Raw genomic sequence first — 21,645 nt, 5'->3', positions numbered from 1 at the left:
ACAACGTGACTAGGCATTTTTGCTGAAAGCCTTACTGCTGCCTTTTTCCTATCCAATGCTTGTAATTATTACGTTGAATGCTGACTGCCTTACTGGCGCAAAAGCAAATGCCTTTCCAATTAACAGAGACAATGTGTCATTACAGGAGTCAAAATGTAACATATTTTTTAAATTAAAGGCTGTTAAGTATCTATTTCTCGCAATTACACTTTTGATTTCGTCTTGTATTTCGGGGTATATTAAATTATTTTAGCGCCTTCCCTTTTCGATTTATTAGGAAGTATTTGGTCTATCTGCAATAAAAGTGTGAACTTTACCCTATACATTAATTTCGTGCTTTTAGCGTAAGTGCCAAACTTCCTAAATAACCCTGGCATAATCAGTGCGGCAGTAGATGTACAGACATTCCCAACCATTACTGTAGTTCTGCCGAGTAACTATTTTTTTTAAATTACGGTTGGAAAATCGTACCAGTTCCAGTAAAATGGACTTGCTCAATGCTCGCGTATACCCGCGTATTTTCTTACGCGATCCCTATTTTAAAAGCCTTGTTGTTTTTGAACTCGCATTAAGTCTATAAACAAGACTATACTGTAAAAATACCTAAAAGTATTCAAGAATTTAAATTACTTAACTGCGATTTAAAATCATTACAAAAAGTTAAATATTGAAGTGGAGCGCTTACCCCCTAGGTCCGTGGTACTCAACCGGGTTGCCGCGGCACCCTGGGTGACATTTCTAATTCTCAAGTGGGCTGAGATAAATTTAAGAATCGTCAAGAATCTGATTTTTGTTCAACTCTGACAAATTATTGTGTAAGTTTACACTGAAATAAATCCAATTGTAACTTCCTACGTTGTATAGAATTGATGAGTGCTGCTCCAGTTCCCCTTAGTGCGACAGTATAGTAAATTACTTACGGAAAAATCTTGTAGGGGTGCGGCAATCTATTTATTTTCGCTGAGAATTGTCGCTAGCCATAAAAGGCTGAGAAACACTGCCCTATAGGTTTTAATAACCTCAGGTGTGCTGCGCCCAGTCGTTTCACCTTTGTACAGCGAAAAATAGATGACGCTTCAATATGCACTGTTATCTCATTGTTGCAACCTGTGATGCGGAAATGAGCATGTTTGACGTCACAATGACACTTTAAGTTCCCACTAAATTGAACGATGGACATGTGTTATGGAGCTATAATTAAACGATCATTTAAGCTGAACTCGTGTGTTTAAGGATGGTTGGATGTTTGAACACGTCCGATCTGTTTTTCCGTGCAAATGTGGGAAGAATTACTTGTAATTTCAATAGAAACCCACTTCACTTTTGTTTCGTCACAAACCTGCGAAACCTCGATTTGCACAACATTCAACAAAAATCGACTACGTTGAAACAAAGAAACGTACAGCATAGCAATTTTTGCGGATGTAATGCAAAATTATATATTTTACTTTGCTTTATTTAACTTTGTTTTGTTTAACTAGGGCCATATTTTCAGCGCCAACAAGAGGACTTTTTTTTGCTGCCAAGTAAAACGAAAGTAGAATTGTTACGTTTAAGTTTGATGATGTTTTACATTTCCTTGGTAGTTGTAGGCAAAATTTATAACAAATTATTATTTTTGAGATTCAGCCCATGAATACTTTGCGGTTCCGTTAACTTTTGCCAATAAGGAATGTTCATTTTTAACGAGGTCGTGAAATTGTTTACACGAAATATCGGCAACCTTTTTCTAGTCGCGGGCCAAAACGAAACTCAGAAAGATCCCTGCGGGCCGCACAAAATGTTAACTGAGAATTGTGTTATTTTCATGTTAGAACAACTGTGAATAAGCCGGGCCTCGGATCGTTTTTGCACTTAAAAACGTCTTTAATTACATTTTAGGAGGCAGTAAAATGTTGACGCAAAGTGCGAAAAAAGGCGTTTGTTTGGTATAAAATTGGAGTTCACACGTCGTCATACATACTTCTAAAGAAGAGTGTAATTTGAGTTAACGCGTAACTTTTAAAGTGCAAGTGTTTGTTATCCTTTTAAAGTCAAGGCACAACTGGCGAGCGAAGCGAGCGCGATTTTTTTTTGGATACCGGCATTTCTTTTAAATTTCTTGCAAGTTTTAATACATTGCCGTAAATAAAAAATGGTAAAAATATATATGTGCAACATTTTGAATACGTTTTCCGTGACGTACTTGGCGGCCTTCCACGACGCAACTGTAAAGAAGTGCTGATCTATAAAGAAAGACCGCATCGAAACGTAAACAAACCGGATGTAGAATGATAATTTAGCGCGAAGCGCGAATATTTTTTCGCACTTACGTAGTTAAAATAGTAAAACAGTATGTGAAATGGACTCGTTTCTAATTTGTCAAAGGGGCGGCGGGCCGGGGGGCGCGGGCCGTAGATTGTCGACCCCTGGTATAGATAGACAAGCTTCGGTAATAAATAAGAACGTAGCCAATCATACGATAACACTGATCCTTTGCTTTATTAATGAGCCTTTTACATATGAGGTTCTGTTGCAATTTTTCTGGCGCCATGTTGGCAATAACAATCAAGAAGTTAGGGCTGGTAGGGCAATTTTTAAACCAGCAGTTCAGCATGTTTGTTTCATGGCTACAGTAATTTTGGGAAATAAATACAACGTCTCGCCTGAAACTCCTGTTGAAAGTACAAGAAAATAATTTGAAATGCGAAAAAAGAGGACATTTGGGCATTTTTAAGCGTCCTCGGAGGACCATTCACTTTTCTTGAGAAAAGAGGAGAAATCCTTCTAAAAGAGGACATTATGGTAGGCCTAGTTCAACTCACTTCACCTCAGTTTATTTGTTATAATGCTTTTCTACGTTCGCGCTTTCATCTTATGACCACTAATGCTTTTCCGCTTTTATTTTAAAGCATTTACAACTGCAAAAGCTAAAAGAACCCAGGAAGACTGTTTTTTTTGCGTTGTGTTAATCATGGCAGTGGGAGTTATGAGCAAGCGTGCAAGCATATGCGCTAGCCGATGTGATGCAGATTGAGCTTAGTGCTAGCATTCGAGCCACACAGCTATTCTGATGATAAACACTAATGGTAAATCTGAGTGCGTCACCCGGTCAGTACAGGCTGTCAAGCAGAGATAAAAATATAGCGCAACACCCACACACAGTACCGGTACTACGTGCATGCTTGAGAAACAATAGCCACAATTAATGCTATTGCACATCTATCAGCTTGAGTAAAACCTAACCCTTTGGCACATAACAGAGAACGTAGATTTGTCAATTCAAAGTCCGACTTCATTGCGTGCATAAAACTTTGGGACCTCAAAAAAATATCAAAACTGATGACCTTTAAAGAAGCCTTTTAATGAGTTCTGTCTTCTGTACAAAATCTATATGGAAGAAAAGAACATAAATATGACCAGTGGCTTAAATGTGAAGAATTTTTACTAGGTTGTCAAGTCAATAGTTTTCGTCGGTGTACAGACCTCCCAAAATGTGAAGGCTCCTTATCTTAGTGACATGGGTCGGCGTCTATTTCTCGGTGCTTCGTATGGCCTAAGATTCAACAAAAAAAACAATTTCTGCCGACTTATTATATTAAAGGTATTTATTTTTTCGCTGAAAGTAAATCTATATGGCATTTGTCTAGTAACAACTCTTCTAAAACACTGTTCGGCTATAACAAAGCAACACTTCTCTTTACAAGGTTTCTGTGCAAATGCAACTATCGATGTGTACCAATTTCGGGGGCGGGTCCGGGGGGACGTGGTCATACACCACCCCTCCATTTTAGCAACTTAACGGAAAATTAATTTCGGTCTCCGCGAGAATCCTAATTAATTTTTTTGTAAGTGTTATTATTACCCCGTTTTAATAAAATAATTTCAGTCCAAGGCGCCTTGCGTTTCATTGTACCCTCGATGTTCTTAAAGTTACTTTTTTGTGACGTCTTGCTTTTTTTTGTTATCAGAGACTCAATTAGCGGTATCTGTCAAAAGAATGAATTGAATCCAATATTCCAGGTTGATTGAAATTAACCTTATGGTTAGGATTGGCGAGGAGATGAGCACAAACCTCCCATTTGAGCGACTATTGATGTTCTTTCATACGCGTCTTAAGGTTGTGAAACGTTTGTAAACCGCGAAATGTCGATTTTACCAACTATAATGCCTTTAGTGTTTCTGTTGAAATGATTATTCCGTTTTAATAATTCTTTTTCTTTTAGTACAAAACGGTCGTGTGTTTCATCGCATTCTCAATGTTATTAAGGTTACTTTTAGTGGCGTCACGCTTTGACGTGAATTTGTGACGTCACGTTCTGACGTAACTGTGTGTTATTTTTTATGTACCTTTCCAAACAAAAATCAATGAACTTCATAATTTAAACGTTCCGAACAATGCGCAGGGTTTTGGTAAAATCAATACGTTAAGTCGGCAACACACGATAAGAACAAAAAGCAACAATACATAAATCAGAAAAATCTATAACAACATAATACAGCCAAATACCCAGTAATATCCAGCACAGCATAAGATCGAATCGTCTAAATAAAAGCTGTTTTGGCACAAGATTTTTGGTCCTGTTTGGGGTTAGAAAATGGGTTAGTGTTGAAATTTTTTGGGGAGTTAGTGATGTACTTATATGGGTGGAGTTGGTGTTAGTTAAAGTGTTGCTTATGCCTGATTCTGACCTTTTAGGTCTTATTTCGACGGATTTAAGACTTATTCCGATTTAGACGGTATTAATACCATTAGGTATTAGGCCTATTTTGGCCTTATTCCGAATTGTGTTTCATTCTAACGTTGGTGTTGTTTTTATCTCAGTCTTATGGCTGGAGTCGTTAACACGTTCACTCCGAAGCGATCCACCGGAGGGTCATGCGTAAAATTCAGCTACTGCGATGTGACCCACTGGTGGGTCGTCCCGAAAAAAATACTGTTTTTTTCACGTTCACGGCGATGCGATGTTATAACAGTTTTTAGGGTCTATAATTTTGTACTTATAAAGTTAAACTTTAAAACTTACATATTCGGCTTTCTTTTTTAAAATTTATGTTTATTATGGTAATTGGGTTTATTGGTTTAAAATTATATGCGGATCCTATTTTTTCGCTATAAAATAGTGTGATGTTAAGTTATTTGTAGCTCTCCACCCCTACATAGCGACAATAATATTTAGCAATATATCTCCTGTTTGTAATGTTCGTCAAAGTGCTATTGATGTAAACCAAATCGATAGTAAACCATACATATAGTATTACGAATCCCTTGTTTGTTTTTCAGGGGTGAATAACCTAACATTTGGATGGTTTTATGGCAAATTAATACAAAAAATTGATTTATAAGAAAACTGTCGGTTGTTCTTAATAGAATTTAGATAAAAAAATTATCAAGAAGGTTGTAGATTTTTGTGGTTTGGGCACAAGGGTTGGGGGTGCATTTTTTGAAGGGGGTTTAAAATTAAATTTTAAAAATATTGAAAACCGTAAAACAAATAAACCAAACTGTAATATATAATATTACAAAAAATAACCTGGTAAATAACCCTATTTAAACGGACCCTATTACTGAACCACCCATGAAAATAAGGCCCTAAAAAATACTCCCTGACAAAATATACGACAACCGCAACCCCATAAAACGATGCAGGATTCATTTCGCAACGATTAAAACAGAAATTCCTAACAATATATTACCTACGATCTATCACACAAGCAAATAGCTAAGCTTTACTCTATAAGACGCTTAAAATTATGCGAACCACCGGTGGGTCAAATCGCACTGGCTACAATATACTTGATGTTTAATGCGATTTGACCCACCAGTGTCCAAACGATTAAATTCTCTAAAAGAACTCCTTAAAGCGAAAAAAACATGTCGACGAAATTTGGCGGGAAAGCTCTGGCGGCAGCTAGCGGTACAGAAAGTTAAAGGTAATCGCAACACAAGAAATCAACGAAATTCGGGATCGCAGCGAACGTGTCGTTTTAAAACTAATAATTTTCCATGGTAAGAGAAATCATTTTACGCATTTGAGCACGAATTCGACCGGGTACAGCAGGTTTCCTTAGGTTACTTTATATCAGATTATGACTTCCTTTTGTTACGTCATCTAGGAAAATTCTCGAGCTCCTGGATCGGCAGTTGAATTATATGAAAAATTTAATTGAATAGTTCAAAAGAAATAAAGTTTCTGTTTCTTGTTTAGATTTTGAAAACAAGTATTTTGCCAAGTCAAACTGCTTGTGTTAAGAAAACATGTAAATGCAGGTAACAGAAAAATGGCTGCAAAAAAACGGTGCCCAAGTCAGTGTCAGCGGAAATTCTCCGATGCTTCTGATGTTCTTGCAATACAGAGTTGCTGCCTTCAAGTTCTTTGTGCAGTTCCTCTTTCCTTCAAACTTTTTTATTTGCTGTGCGTTACGACTATACATAACTGTCGAACACTGCGAAAAATTTCAAGCACGAAAAATCTTTCCTGAACCAGGCGTTAACTAATTCTTAGCGCATACGGCTCTGTAAGAGAAAAAATGAAACCCAAAACAGAGGAAACTAAATTATTTTCCTTTTTAACGGTACTCTGTGATCATTGAACCTCGTTTAAAAACACCAAATTCTTCACCAAACCTGTGCTTCTGACGGCTGCAAAATCTGAAGGCTGCACATGTTTAATTCATTTTCCGCTGGGTGGCATTTTTAAGAATTATGCTTATTACTGGGTGTTCCACAAGCAAATAATCAAACAACGCTTTTTGCATATTTAATCATTTTAGCCTGTTTTAAAAAAAATTAAAAGTCTACATATTAAATAAATAATTTGCTTCTCTCTGGAACCTCAAAACAACTTCATATCTTCCTTATTTTCGATCTAATTCTTTGTGCTTTGTTTGAAGTTCAAAACGCACCAAAAACACAGCTTGTATGCTTTTTTTATTCGACTTTTAAATTAGATGTCATTGCTTCAATAGGCAGTCAAAAATTGTCTTTAGAAAACTAACGACAAAATAGTTTGTTACCAACTAATTTTGTTAAGCTGTGGTGCAAAGACCGTGACATTGTTGGAGTAAAAATAAGTGCTTTTAAATATGTTTTGTCCCAAGCTTAAGACTTTTTTAAATGCATAAAATATTACAATTTGTACAGGAAGGCAAACCAAGGGGGAAAAGTGAACTTTGAAGAATCACAGGAAACTTATTGTTAATATTAAGCATGTCAAGCCCCATACGGCAACGTGTTCTAAAACAATTGCAAAGTAAATAAACAAAGCGTATGCTTACGACTTGATGATAAACAAATGATTGGATTAAAGGTGAAATTAAACAAGAGCGGATATATTAGTTTTAAACTAAGAAAACTTGAAAAGTTAAGTAAAAGTTAAAAACCAATGCAGGTAAAAAAGTTAAAGACCAATGCATGTCATCACACTCTCTACGCACACTATATAACAAAAGTAAATTTACCTGAAACTACCAATACTACTTTATATTTAGCTGATTTACAGCGATGGACCTTATCAAAAGAAACAGGCCAAAAGTGCCAAGTAGTTCTACAAAGTATTCACTTACAACTACAAAAAGGCCAAGGGTATGAAAAAAAACAGGAAATTTTTCTGAGCGACAAAAATAATAGAACACGAGAAATGAGTAAATATACAAAAGTGTCCATATTTGTTCAAGAAAACTTGAGTTTTAGAGTGATAATCTAAGAATCTTTACGCGGTCCCTTGATCTCTTGCCATTTGTCCTCAACGCAACGTTTGTCCACTTGAATAAGATCGAAGTCAAACTCTCCTCCGCCAGCCAAGACTTCCTTCAAATTCTCAATATCGACGCAGTCTTCAAGAATTTCAGCGATGGTGTCGAAAACCTGTTGGTTAAAATACCGAAACTGGTTGATTCGTACACCAAAAGCCATTGCAAACTCATCGAATCTGTTGATTAATGATGCCAGCAGGGCAAGCGAGAAAAAAACTTTATTGTGTGACAAATGTCAGACACCACATGGCCGATGGCCCACGATCGCCCACAATACCCTCTCGCTAAGGTTTCTGGCTTAATTTCGGTAATTTAGGCTTTATTTTGATGAAATGCACCGAATGACATCGCAGATTCACCGAATCTGTTGATTAATGATGCAAGCAGGACAGGCTAGAAAACACGTAGCCTTCAGTGAGGCTCGAACTCACGACCTTCGATCAAGCCCGGACCGTCGCTTACCAACTGAGCTATACAAGCTCAGAGAGGAACGAGTCGAGAAACAACCATACCCCAATACTTTCTCAATCTGTCAGTACAAGAAACTTCATATTTAAGGGGATCCACAGTATCATATCATTTATTCAATGAAACATGCCACACAGTATGTTAACAACTGAGATCTAACCCTTCTGAAGGTGTTTTTTGACCAACGTTATTGGTGCGTTGGTTTGTCTAAAAAAAGGTTTATAGATTTTATAAAAACCACCGCAAAACGAAATTTAGCAAATTACGTTAAACTTCGATTTAGAAAAAAAAATGAACTTGGCTTTTAATGTTGATTTCAACTAGGTGGTTAAAATACCGAGATTGAGTTATGCGCTCGATCAAAAAAAATCGAAAGTCTGAATATACTGCTTACGTCATCATCCTTGTCGTCGTTGTCATGGTTTCCGTGACCGCCGTGGGGTTTATTCGGACGTCTATTGGGCCTTCCTCCAGGACGATTGTCGCCGTTGGGCTTCTGGGGCGATTGGGTTTCATTGTCTGGTCCGTCGTCGCGATTCGGCATCGGAAACTTTATAAATGATTTAGGTTTTTTTTTAACGTTTTACAATTTGCAGTAACGTTAACCGAGAAAAGCGTAAAAGATATGGCCGGCAATTAGTGGGTGAATGTAAGACACAGTTTTAAAATAACTTGTAATTCTTTCGGAAATGTTAGTTGACTTGAACTTAAAGATTTAAGAAGTACAGAACTTAGTAAACCAAAAATCAGTTTGTTTGCATGTCGTGTGATAGATATATTTCGCTACTAAAAGCATTACCAGTATCTTAATTCCAAAGAGTTGACTTGAACTTAAGTGCTGTTGGAAAAAGTCTCGTGTTACAATTAAATGGTAATTGATAAATTTTTGGTAGAACTATATATAATTTTAAGTGTAAATTTTGGTCGAAATAATGTTTTTGTTCGTGGAAGAACGTTAATAAATAGTTTAAAACATTTCTCGTGCTACTATACTTTCTATTGAATTAAATTAATACTTTGCCCACTTTTAAATCGTAGCGCGAACTACCTTAAATCAAGTAAAACTTTCACAAATCCGGGTAATACAGCACATGTCGGGAATTTTATTGACTCGCTTTGTGTCCGCAAGGGAATTTTCGGCTTAAGAAACCCAATACAATGGGAAATTAGAATAGGGTGTTCGGTATCTAAAAAAATTGAGCAAATAGCCTCTCTACAGAAGGTTAGCCTACTTATCACAAATGTGCCCGAGATTTTCCAAAAAAAAAAGGCGACCCAGCATGACATGTGCGAAACTGGGCCGCAAGTTGGAAAAATTAGGGTTGAAAAGCATTGTCAAAAAACAAACTGCTATACTTACGCCGTCATTCGCCTGGCATTGCTTTTTCATGTGATGCAGATCCTTCTTGTATTTCTGTGACATCACGCCGAAGTAGATGCTGGTGCCGACAAGGGCGCAGATCAGGAGCAAGTATAGGAAGCAACAGGAATACTTTCGCTTTTTACCGCGCACAACCGGAACCGCTGCCACCTGCAACCATTGGAGCGAGTTAAAATTAAAAGTTTGGGAATCGTCAAGCATGAGCAGCAAACCTCAGCGCAGAACCTTCGGCCGCCCCAACAGTGTCGCGCCTTGCTGGCTGGCTTTCCGACCTGGCCCAGTTTGAGCGATTTCGTTTAGGTGTGAAGCAGAGGAAGAAGTGAAACATAAAACAGAGTAAACAACATGCAAGAACAGCAAGCATAATTAAGACGCGTACTCGTATTTTTAAACTATAGAGTCTGTGAGGAAAGTTTTCTTTAAATTGAAACCGTGGTGAAGTTTTCCGACTGATAAATTACGTTAGCCAGAGCACATTTTCTCATTGACCCAATAAATCAACATGAGTACAAATTTTCCTAGTTTTAATAATTGGTCACAATCGTGTCAAGGAATCAAAAAGGTAAAAAAATTAGGTAATAAAGTTTTAATGACAATTTTAAAACTACTAAATACTAACTCTACAATGTCCCGCGGTTTAGATGTACTTTTCGCTTGCTCAATTTATTTTATTTAAAGTTAGGACCAATTAATCGGGGCTGTTCATTTTGGATTTGTTGTACATTTGTTTTCCCAGTTGTGTAATAGCGTTACTTTAAATCATTTTGAAATGAGAAATTAAATGATAGTCAAGTTGTTTGCAATAAAAACAAATTAAATAATGAATCATGCATATCTAAAGAGAGATCAAATTCAAATAAAAAAAAGATTGAAATTACGGCAGTCTAGGCCACATTCAAAATTTCAGAAAAAAATCAAAAAAGAAAAATAATTAATCTCCGAAATAGCTTCAAGTTTTCATTTTATTCATGTATTTTACAAACCTTAAAAAAATACAAATAGCCTGTGTAGGCGCACAGGTCTTCAGAAAAGAAAAATACAGTAAACAATAGGAAAGTTCAATTTTAATTAAATCAAATACCAAAATCATTTTGTTTTTAAATTAAAGCAGCATAAAAATTTTAAGGTTCGAAATCGAATCTAATACATATATTAACAAGACCGACTAATTTGTAACTTTACCTCGGACGGCGACAAAGCGATCTCGGTATAACCTGGCAGATCTTTTCCGCCATCTTGTTTCTTGCCGCCGGCAACCTCAACAACCATCTTTTCTCTTTTTTTTATAGGTTTAATGAAATAAAAGTAACAAGTTTCCTAAACCTGGGCAGAACAAATAAAATCGGACGTCATTTTACTCTTGCTTGAATCTTTGTAATACCAAATATTTGCCTAATAGATTGCACTTTTTTTCGTTTCAAATGAATAAAAGTCAAAAATCTCGCGAGATTTGTCGTCATTTTAATGAAGACGTTTTTACACATACTTGCCTCATGGTCATTTAGAACAGTTAGGTCAATATATTTTGCATTGATATCCATTATCAAGCTACATTAAATATACGTTAATGGATAACGGTGGACCCAACTTCAGTTTTTCCAGTTGATAACAAGAAAAGGTTTAACACACGCTTTGATTTCAAACCTCGTCACTGCAAGTTAAAAAGAAAAAGCTCAGCCCAGCCCTACAGTACATGACGACGGGTAAATAGCCTTTCAATTTGACTTGTAAAGGTTACGACATATAAGATTCCACGAAGGGCTATAAATAATTTCCTTTGTCTGCTGGAACCCAGATCGGTGCTGAATTACTGTACCAGTGTACCGTGGCAGGCTTATTATTGTTTTTCCAATCGTGTTCATGTTTTTACAGCGCTTTACGTAATTGATTAGTTTCATCATACCCACCTTGAACCAAACAATAGTTTTTCTTTGTCGGTGTTACCGAAATGATTGGTTTTGCAAAGTTATTGTGTAAAACAAATTATTATCATAAAATGCTTACATTGCTTAAGGTTGATGCTAGACACGTTTAGCATTTTAAAAAATCTACTTGCTTAGAATTTAAATTCTCGTATTATAGTTACACCATTCGTCGTAATGTTTTGGTTACTTAACGAGAATCACTCTCAGAAAAACGTTTGCGCGCGATTGAAAAACCTTACATGGAATAAAGCGTTATGCAAGAGAGTTTGATTTCACAGGAAATGATGGGCATTGATTGCCAAGGAAAAACATTAGGCACGAACTTTGCATTAACCAGCAATTCACAGGCCTTTAGTGATAAGATTGAGTAATGCACGCCTAATATTGCCGGGTACTTTTACTAGCTAACGTTTTACCACATAAAAATAATAATTAAACGCTTTTTTCAAGAAAATACCAAAACAATTATAGCGCAGCACACAAATTATTAGGAGAGAGACGCAAAATTTAGGTTACTAAAAATAAGCTTATACAGAAATGATTGGTATTGAGCAAAAAGGGGTACACAAATACCAAAAAACTGTCAAAATTATGCTTTGCACATCAGTTATTCGATGTGCATTTTATCAAGTTGCTAATCAGTTGCTAAAAAATTATGAAGATAACGTATTTACCACAGTGGGCTGTTAATCCGTATAAGTATTTGTTAACAATAACACTACTAGTTTTGTTCGACAACTACCGTTTATTTTTGTACAGACTGTACTGTGATGTTACAACTTACAACAACTAACAATATAAAATTATTATTACTAAGGAGTAATAAAAGCGGAAGTCTAGTCCTGTAGTTCTCCTTTTATAAACCACTTTCCCGCTTTCAAATCCAGTGAAGATAACAAACTAAATATTTTTAAAACATATGTCTAGACCTTCTAAGACTTTAAACTTTGGGGAAAAAAATTCACACAGTGTTGAAGTAACATCATAGTCTGTTGTTTGTGCAGAACAAAAAATAATTGTATTTCGAATGTATTTAAATAGAAGACTACACATTTTGTTCTTTAAAATAGGAGGCTATCCATATTTTAAATCGCATAATTGGCTGACTTTAATGTATACCAGTACAGTCTATCTCTAAACAATACCTACATTAAATATACTAACCTAATTACATTAAAATACAATGCTGTTAGTCTTACGCAACAACCTTACAATACGCATAGCTGAGAGGGACTACTGTTGTGTAATGATCTCTCTATTTAAATGGCCGTTTCTGCCCAGTCATTCTATTTGTAAGGCAAAGGTCTTGTTCCGCCTACCTGCGACAATAGGCTATATTGTGGATCGTCACTCTACACAATCGCGTCCCGTGAGCGATATTTGAGCAGCTCTATTCTGTTACGCCTGGAAAAACAAGTCCCGTTCGTATTCGCCTTTGCTGAACGGAGAATCCGAGTTTAATAATGGGATTGCGCAACTGTGAGAGAATAACAACCCTTTTTCTCTATGGCTGCACGTATTGCTCGACTATACTGCACGGGGAGTCGGGAAGGGGTTAAATCGGTCGGCAAGTCTGCCTGTAATCCCAAGTCATATATCTTCAAAATATGACATGTTTGCAGCCAAACGCAACCGAAAATATACCTGTGCAATCTAAAAAATCAACGTGTTTTTTTCTGTCTTTAACGCTTGCGACCTACTTCCAAAATGAACTGATATGTTGGGTTCAGACTAATATATTCTTTTACAGCGTGACCAGGCATTTTTGCTGAAAGCCTGACTGCCCTTTTTCTTCCCCATGCTCGTCATTTTTTTACGTGTACAGCTGACTGCCTTATACTGACGCAAAAGCAAATGTTTTTTTCCAATTGGGGAATGTGTTTTTCCGGAGGTAATGTGTCATTACGGAAGTCACAAAGTAACATATTTTACAGTTGTTTGTGTGTTTAATATTAAACGCAGTTAACTATATTTTTCTCTCAATTACACTTTTTATTTATTCTTGTATTACTGGGCATCACAAATTGTTTTACAGCACTACTCAAGTTTCGACTTATTAGTAAGCATGGTGAACTCCCTTAAATTATTAAATAGGAAAAACAAGACCGGTGGTATTTTAAGTTGAAGGGTGTAACGTTGTTCTATCTGCAAAAAAGTGTGAACTTTACCCTATACACACATTTCGGATTTTTGGCGTAAGTACCAAACTTTCCTAAAGAGCATACGTCATCAGCGAGGCAGTACATAAACTGAAATTATTAACAGTTACTGTAGTTGTGCCGAGAAACGACTTTTTAAACCGCTGTTCCGAAAACGTTAGATACATTAGCATGGTTTGAACAATCAATAATAAAAAGCCTTGGCACAGGTAGAACCTTAATATTAAATCCAATTTAGTAATCGTTATTTAAGGCAAAGTCAGTAACTTTCTGTATATTTTATGAAGTAAGTAACGTTTGTACAGCGTTTTGTTATCACTCCGACACCTACGAATTCTTTCAAACGATCAGTAATGGTTTTATAGAAATCGATGACAGCGTTCCCTCTAAACAAATATGCGCATCAGACCATTAAACCATTGGCCGGAAAACTGTGATTCTCCAGCAATTGCAGAATCATTTACGTATCTATCATGATTCAACAAAAACCCGGATTAAGCGCACACATTGAAAAACACAAAGAGTTATTCGTGTTTCGGTATCATTTTACGCAAATTCCAATAGTTTATTTACGCTGATTCTAATAACTGAAAGCTGGTATGTTTTAAAGGGGCTGTACTAGCTTTTATGCATTTACGGTTGCTTTAAAACAGTCACGTGTTGACTGCTCAATATAAAGATTTCTCAGAAGAAACTTTTAACGAGGGGCGTGTTAAACCAGCGTGAAGCTTTCCGACCGTATCAGCCGCGCATAAACAGCGACAAACAAGGCCATGTTGCTAAGCAACGCAGCTATCAGGTAATCGACTGCAAACAGCCTACCAAAACCGGGAAATGTCAACTGTAAAAAACGCTGGTGCATTGCAAAAATAGCAGTGCGTTGGTTTTCCCGCACACCTGTAATCCGTTATTCCGCCTACTGCATGGTGAAATAGTTGAATCAGCCTGGTTTTACCATTTTGTTGGACAATAACATGCAAAATAGGCTGTTACAACATCCTTGTCGTGTTTTGTAGATCTCAATATAATTGTAGGTTATTTTGTTTAATTTTAAAATTGGATAATTTAAATCTATTTGCTTCTTACCCTGGGCTTACTAGGATCTTTAAACTTAACAAACACTTTTCTAAGCTTAGCGGTTTGCCAATGGAAAAGTTTAAAAAGATTCGGAATTAAACAACGTCCGTCAGGTCACCCAATAATATTGCCGTTGGCATGGTTCGGTTTTTAAAATCAGTTAAATAGCACGGGTATTTCTATATCAGGGGTTGGTCAACCAGTTACGGCGAAATGTGCAACAGCAACCTAAGTGTTTTATCTATCACTGTCGACATGAACATTTTCCAAAATAAAGGGAATCACAGACTTAAATGTTGAGTCCCTCGGCTAACATTCGAGCCGAAACGCACTAAATCGGTTTTAATAACCTCAGGTGTGTTGCGCCTATAGTCGTTTCACCTACATGCAGCGCCAAACAAACCGTCCACGCACTGTTACGTCACAATTGCAGCACGTGAAGCGGAAATGGGCATGTTTGACGTCACAATGGCACATTAGTTCCCACTAAATTGAACGATGGACATGTGTTATGGAGCTATAATTAAACGATCATTTAAGCTGAACTCGTATGTTTAAGGTTGGCTGGATGTTAGAACACGGCCGATCTATTTTTCCGTGCAAATGTGGGAAGAATTACTTGTAATTTCGACGGAAACCCATTTCGCTTTTATTTCGTCACTAGCCGGCGAAACCTCAGTTGACACAACGTCCAACAACAAAAAAACGGATTAGGTTAAAACAAAGAAACGTACGGCAAAGTTGCCATTCTAGATTATTTTAATTTAGATCTAGATGTTAGATGTTTTTTTAAATTATTATAAAAATATTCTGCAATCTAAATTGGTAACAGATTCACCATCGAGGATAAATATTTTAGTAGTTTTATTTAGTACTTTAATTTTTTTGCTAATTTAAACATATAATTAATAAGCTATAAAATCAAAGTTTCAATAACTGGTCATATTTGGTAAAATGTTTTTTGAAACAGAAAACCTTAGACCTAAAGCTTCAAGCAAGACCCTTTATGCAACTTTATAACGGCGTTAAGATATAAATATTGATTTTTTGTCGAAATTTATTGAATTTTTTTTTAAATCCTTTTTAGATTATATTACAATTTCTCTACGAAAAATCTTGATGTTTCTAGATTTAATTTATTAAAATTCTAAATATTTACCTATATATTCAATATAGAAAAAGGGCGACTATATGACGTACGGCAAGCAATCTTCGCACACACGCGAGCGTAACGTGCATGCTTGCGAAACATAAATAGCAACAACTAATGATATCGCAAATCGTTAGCCATTTGTCAACTTGAGTGAAAACCTTACCCACTGACACATAATTAAGGACGTAGATTTGTCAATTTTGAGCTCCGATTTCACTAGGTGCATAAAACTATCGGGACGTCAGTAAAAACGAAAAGCGATTGCCTTAAAATAGCCTTTTAATGAGTTCTGTGCAAACTCCGTATAGAAGCAAATGACATACATTTGGCCAGCGGGTCAAATTTTAATAATGTTCACTACTCACTAGATCAGGGGCGGGCAACATATGGCCCGCAGGCCGTGTCCGGCACGCTAGGGGATTTTAAGCGGCCCGCAGACAGTTTCTGGTGTTACATCATAATGTGGCCCGCGGCAACAGTCTGCCGCAATCCCCCACTACTTGCTTACTACGTCAAATAATAGTGATTGTTAGTTATTTTTCATTTATTTGTTTCGGGTTAAAATTAGAAGACTCAAGCCATAAGATCAAAATAAGAACAACGTCAACGTCACGCAGTTCGGAATAAGATTAAAATAGGACTAATACCTAGCGGTAGCCTAATATCATCTAAATCGGAATAATTTATAAACGAGTCGCAATAAGACTTAAATGACCAGAATCAGGCCTATAAAACATTTTACCTAACCCTAAACCCCATCCCTAAGTACATTACTAACTTCTCTAATAATGTCAATGTCAACTCTTAACCACCAATAACCGTAAACAGGGCCAGAAAATCTAAACAGCGGCGCCATAACGGCGAGCTAAAAAACAGCGGCGCCATGAGGCTAAAACAGCGGCGCCATAACGGCGTCCTTTAAACTAGGCACCAATACGGCCGGTGCCATTCCCATGGCCCTGATCGTCCCATACCCTCTTCCTATAGTTTCAGGTGCTATTTTGGCCATATTCTCAAGAATTAAGGCTTATTCCGATAGATTTATGTCTTATTCAGATGGTTAAGTCCTTATTCTGTCGTGGGTATTACTGCGTATTTGGCTTTATTAAGTCGTTGGTGTTAATACTATGGTATTATTGATTTTTCTGCTTTAGGTTTTGTTGCTTATTATTGTGTGTTCCCAAATTAGATTTAGAATTTAAAATCAACATTTTCCCTTGGATTTTTCCAAGAAACGTAAAGTTGCAAATTTAACAAGGATTGAAGTACCGGTAGTTTTTCACTGAAGTAGGCAAGAAAGCTGTATGTTTGCTGTGAATGAAAGTGTTGCCGTGTGCGAAAAAACATGTAGGCAGTACAATTAATATATCGATTAGGTATCCGGCCCACCAAGTACTTCATTTCCCATATCAGGCCCGCCGACTTGAGAAGTTGCCCGTCTTTGCATTAGATTGTCAAATTAATAGATTTTATAGGTTGCAGACTTTCCAAAAGGCGAAGGCTCTTCAACAACTTATTAGTGGCATGAGCCGGCGTCTACTCCGATAGCTTCATAAGGACTAAGATTCCATATAAAAAAAAACAATTTCTGACGACTTATTATGGCAAAAGTATTCATTTTTGCGCTTAATGTAATTTTTTTTGGTATTTGTATAGTAACATTTAGATTGTCAAACTATCACTATATCTGGCTTTAACAAAGCAACGCACGGTACGCACTCGCTACATAGTTTCTTTGCATATATACAACTACCGGTGTGGAGGTACACGGTCATATTCCCCTCGCTGCAAACTGTATTTTTGCCCAATTGAACTAAGTAAATGCAAATTATTTTCAGGCCTAGAGAGAATCCTAATTTCTTTAGTATTATGATTATCCCGTTTTAATGAAATCTTTTCATTCCGTGCGTTTCATTGCTACCTCGAAAATATTTTTTTGTTAAATTCAACGATATAAAGGCTCTTTTGCTTAGCGTGAATCATAATATATTGTAGTTTTCTCCTACCTAAAGCTTTACCAAACTCAAGTGAAATATGTGATGTTCTTAAGGTTACTTTTTTGTTACGATACGCTTTGGAGTGATTTTGTGACGTCACGTTCTAACGTAACTTTGTGCTGTGAATTTTTTATGGCCCATTCCGAACAAAAATCCTGCATCTCCCGGTCAATGGTCCCCATAACTGGAACATTTCGAAAAATGTGCATTGTTTTTTTGGTAACAAAGTCGTTTTAAAACTAAAAATTTTCCAACGTAAACGAGATAGTTTTTCACATTTGCGCTCAAGTTCGTTTTTTTAGGTTACCTGTTATCAGATTATGACTTCTAGGAAAATTCTCGTGTCCATAGATCCGCCTTTAGGTAATTACAGTGGCGTATTATAGTATCGCTATTTGTTAGACCCAATAGATGAGACAATTTTCTTGCAGTTTTTCTTATACGCTATGGATGGTTACCTATAGACATCATAGATTTTTTCTATTTTTATCGAAACTATACACCAAATCGGTAAAGTGTGTCACTAAACGTTGCAGGTGGCAAAACCAGCATTCTTTTTTTTTTAATTTTTATTATTATGCTGAAACAACAAAATAGAAAGACGGACGAGAATAAAAAATAGCAGCTATCAATCAGCGAAAGGTTGGGCTAAAGGCCAGCCCACTTAATTTTCTAAATTTTGAGATTTTTAGGATTTAAAGCACAGATATACTCAGAGTGTTTTATAGACTTGATCATAAAAACAAACATAGAAATTGTCGGTTATGTCTTTGCGTACTTACAACGATATATAACGAAACGCGCACATAACAGCAAGCAATCCAAAAATTTATTGCCAACAACAGAAAATCAACTATCTTCACTTATCCTTTCTGACATATACCCTTTGTTGCCCACTAGCGCTTAATAATTGTGCTTTTGGTTGTCAGATGATGCCAATAAAGCTATTGAGTATGACTTTGTGTTTGATTGACGCCCTAACACCTTTAATTATCACGCAGTTTAATAGCATCGCCCGCCAAATGTGGCCCTTGGACTTATTTTTCTGGTCCGCAATTTCCTCGCCCAGCCACATTGCCGTGTTTGCTTTTTTTATTTCTCTGCTGTACGTGCCTCCCAATAATTAAATATTCCAACTTTCAAACCATGAATAAACGCAAAATGTTTTGCGTTTTACGCGAATATTATTTAGTTTTCTAGTATGCTATAGATTGCAGAATACCAATATTTTCAGCATAAAGCGCCGTGTTCTTTGTTTACCTTTTCTATTTGTCCTACGTCCATAGTATGCAATTTTTGGTACAGCTTCGCAATGTGGTCATTGTATCGTGAGCAGGGCTGCCGAGTCGGTTAAAAATAACCCGAGTCCGACTCCGGTCAAATGTGCGATTTTGTCGAGCCGGAGTCCGGCCCGGACTCTACAGCCTGTATTTCACCAATTTACGTCCCTAAAATAACGTGGATATTCAGCAATCCACTCATAGGGTTGGCGTATAATTCATTCACTCACATTACATTGTTGGAAAAATTCCGCAATATAATATTCCACCTTTACAATTTCCATTTGGCGGCCATATCAGTTTTAAAATTCGGTACTGTGCATGCGCATGTCGGACTCGGGACTCGGGTAGTTTTACAAGTTCTTACTCGAGTCCCGAGTCCAACTCTAGCAAAAACAAACCGACTCCTCGAGTCTCGAGTACCGACTCCGACTCCGCAGCCCTGATCGTGAGTAACACCTATCCAACTTTTAAAACAAGTCCAGCGCAATGCTTGCTTATTCAGGCTTCGTGCAATCTTTTTTATCCCAAAATAGACACATATTTTGGACTTTTTGCGATTTACGTGGCTTTTAGCAAACAAGTTCTTTGGAAAATAATGCGTTCTGTAAAATAACTTTATTTTTCTTTGCGCTATGGCGTAGCTTGTGACGTCATATGTTAGAATTTTTATCTGCACCTTGAACTAAACTGCTGTATTGTGTGTTGTAAAAAACGATCTTTTTCAACTACGTAAGCAAGAGTCGAAATAAATCTTTTTAAGGGTTGTAGGCTTTAAAGACCTCGCGACTTGTCGTTTCACAATTATTTCCTTCAGTGCCTGTGTATTTACACAAAACAACAATAATGCAAAAAAATAACTGTGTCAGCATTTAAGGTGGAAATTTTGCCCGGAATTTTGCTGTTTTTACTTTACAAAATAAATAATTGAACTTATATTGTGACACAAAATGGCGCCGTAATGCTTTACTGCGTTGAACAACTACAGATTTGCGTAAAGCGACAAATGCTCTTTTCCCTGCGATCAATCATCTGCCTTGTCTGACGCTAAAGCAGTGACGTCATTTAGGTTTTTAAGAGTTTGATGAAAGGTGTATAGGCAGGACACACTGTTAATTATATGATATTTGCATATAGCAGCAACGTAAAAAGTTTGTATAATTTCCAATCCCCAATACAATGTTTTTTGATTAGGGTTGTGCAACCACGACTAATCAGCTGTTGTTTACTATTTCCAATTTTATCGATAGATGTGTCGAAACGTTCAAAGTAATGACTTTGCGAGGAAACACCGGTGTGGTTGGAAAACGGAAAGTTTACATTATACGTCCTTAGACATGAGTCATTGCCTTGATAGCAACGTGACGTCATAGCAAGTCAATTCTACTAAACTGGCAGCCAGTTAAGATACCGACTTACGTTCGCATGCGCGCTTAGCGAAACCAGCGAAGGAAGTTAGACCAACCTACATTGTTACAGTTTAAACGTGTATAATACCAGCAGTTTGTTTGTTGCGACTTCTATGTCAGGCTTAATAGGGCTACCATATTTTTAGCACCCCAAAAGAGGACATATTTTGCCGGCAAGTGAAACGAAAGTAGAATTGTTACGTTTGACTTTGATGATGTTTTAGTTACAAAAAACAGACACAAAAACATCAGGTAAAATTTATTTTTGAGATTCAGCCCATGATTACTTTGCGGTTCCCTTAACCTTTGCCAATAAAAAATGATCATTTTTTAACAAGATCAATTTTCAATTTTTAAACCAGCAATTTAGCATGTTTCACGGCTAGAGTATATTTTTGGAAATAAATACAACGTCTCCCTTAAAGTCTTGTTGAAAGTATAAGCAAGTAACTTGCAATGCGAAAAAATAGGACATTTGAGCATTTTTGACTGTCCTCGGAGGACTCCTCAAAGAGGACATATGGTAGGCCTAGGCTTAAGGCCACAGGGCGCGTAATTAAGTCAACCGGTAGTACAGCATATAATTATACCTAGACTAAGTTGGCATTATTATTGATAGGTTGATAGCCCATGAGCTATAAGGTAGAGTGTGTGATGTTGTATATTCACTTGAATAATGTACAGATGATGTAGTAGATAAGTTGATTTTCCTTAACTGTACAGCGCAATAAGGCAATGATTCTTGTAATAAATCACAATTGGACAGCTGATTTTTTAAATAAATGTAGGCGCTGGTCTACAATCCTACCACAGCGTTGAAATGATTAGTAAAGCAATGCACATTATTTGGGTTAAGGTGTCGGTTAGTGTTTGCGTGAGGGTGGGTCAAGTATTATTATTTAATAATATTGCTTAACTTACCCAAACCTAAACGCTAACCCGCACCCTAACCCTAATAATGTGCATTGTGGTAGGATTCTAGACCAGCCCCTAATTGTATAACATGGGAAATTTAATTGAATAATTTAAAAGAAATAAATATCTGTTTCTTGTTTAGATTTT

The 21,645-nt window shown here is 36.7% G+C and overlaps 1 protein-coding gene across 2 annotated transcripts; it reads right to left on the bottom strand.

The window, feature by feature from the left end:
- Positions 1-6,893: 6,893 nt before the first annotated feature.
- LOC146145634 (uncharacterized) lies at positions 6,894-10,925 on the bottom strand. Of its 2 annotated transcripts, XM_083389992.1 has the most exons (5): positions 10,766-10,924; positions 9,796-9,855; positions 9,563-9,733; positions 8,597-8,752; positions 6,894-7,846 (listed from the first exon to the last, which is right to left on the bottom strand). In XM_083389992.1, exons 1-5 carry the CDS (start codon positions 10,850-10,852, stop codon positions 7,682-7,684), a joined length of 639 nt encoding a protein of 212 aa, XP_083246118.1. In that variant the 5' UTR covers positions 10,853-10,924; the 3' UTR covers positions 6,894-7,681. The 2 variants fall into 2 exon arrangements, with proteins under 2 accessions (XP_083246118.1, XP_083246119.1); XM_083389993.1 differs by lacking the exon at positions 9,796-9,855 and having other exon boundaries at positions 10,766-10,925.
- Positions 10,926-21,645: the final 10,720 nt, after the last annotated feature.

The sequence above is a fragment of the Ascidiella aspersa genome, chromosome 5 (assembly GCF_963924565.1).
Source record: "Ascidiella aspersa chromosome 5, kaAscAspe10.2, whole genome shotgun sequence".
Classification (NCBI taxonomy): domain Eukaryota; kingdom Metazoa; phylum Chordata; class Ascidiacea; order Phlebobranchia; family Ascidiidae; genus Ascidiella; species Ascidiella aspersa.
Note: the sequence above shows the minus strand (reverse complement) of the source record. Positions and strands in the feature narration are given on the sequence as shown.

Excerpts from the sequence above, each read along its gene's own strand:
- LOC146145634 (XM_083389992.1), bottom strand. The coding sequence starts at position 10,852 with ATGGTTGTTGAGGTTGCCGGCGGCAAGAAACAAGATGGCGGAAAAGAT. Across the intron at positions 8,753-9,562 it reads AATGCCAGGCGAATGACGGC|TTTCCGATGCCGAATCGCGA; the intron begins GTAAGTATAGCA and ends TCATTTATAAAG. Across the intron at positions 7,847-8,596 it reads ACGACGACAAGGATGATGAC|GTTTTCGACACCATCGCTGA; the intron begins GTAAGCAGTATA and ends TTTAACCAACAG.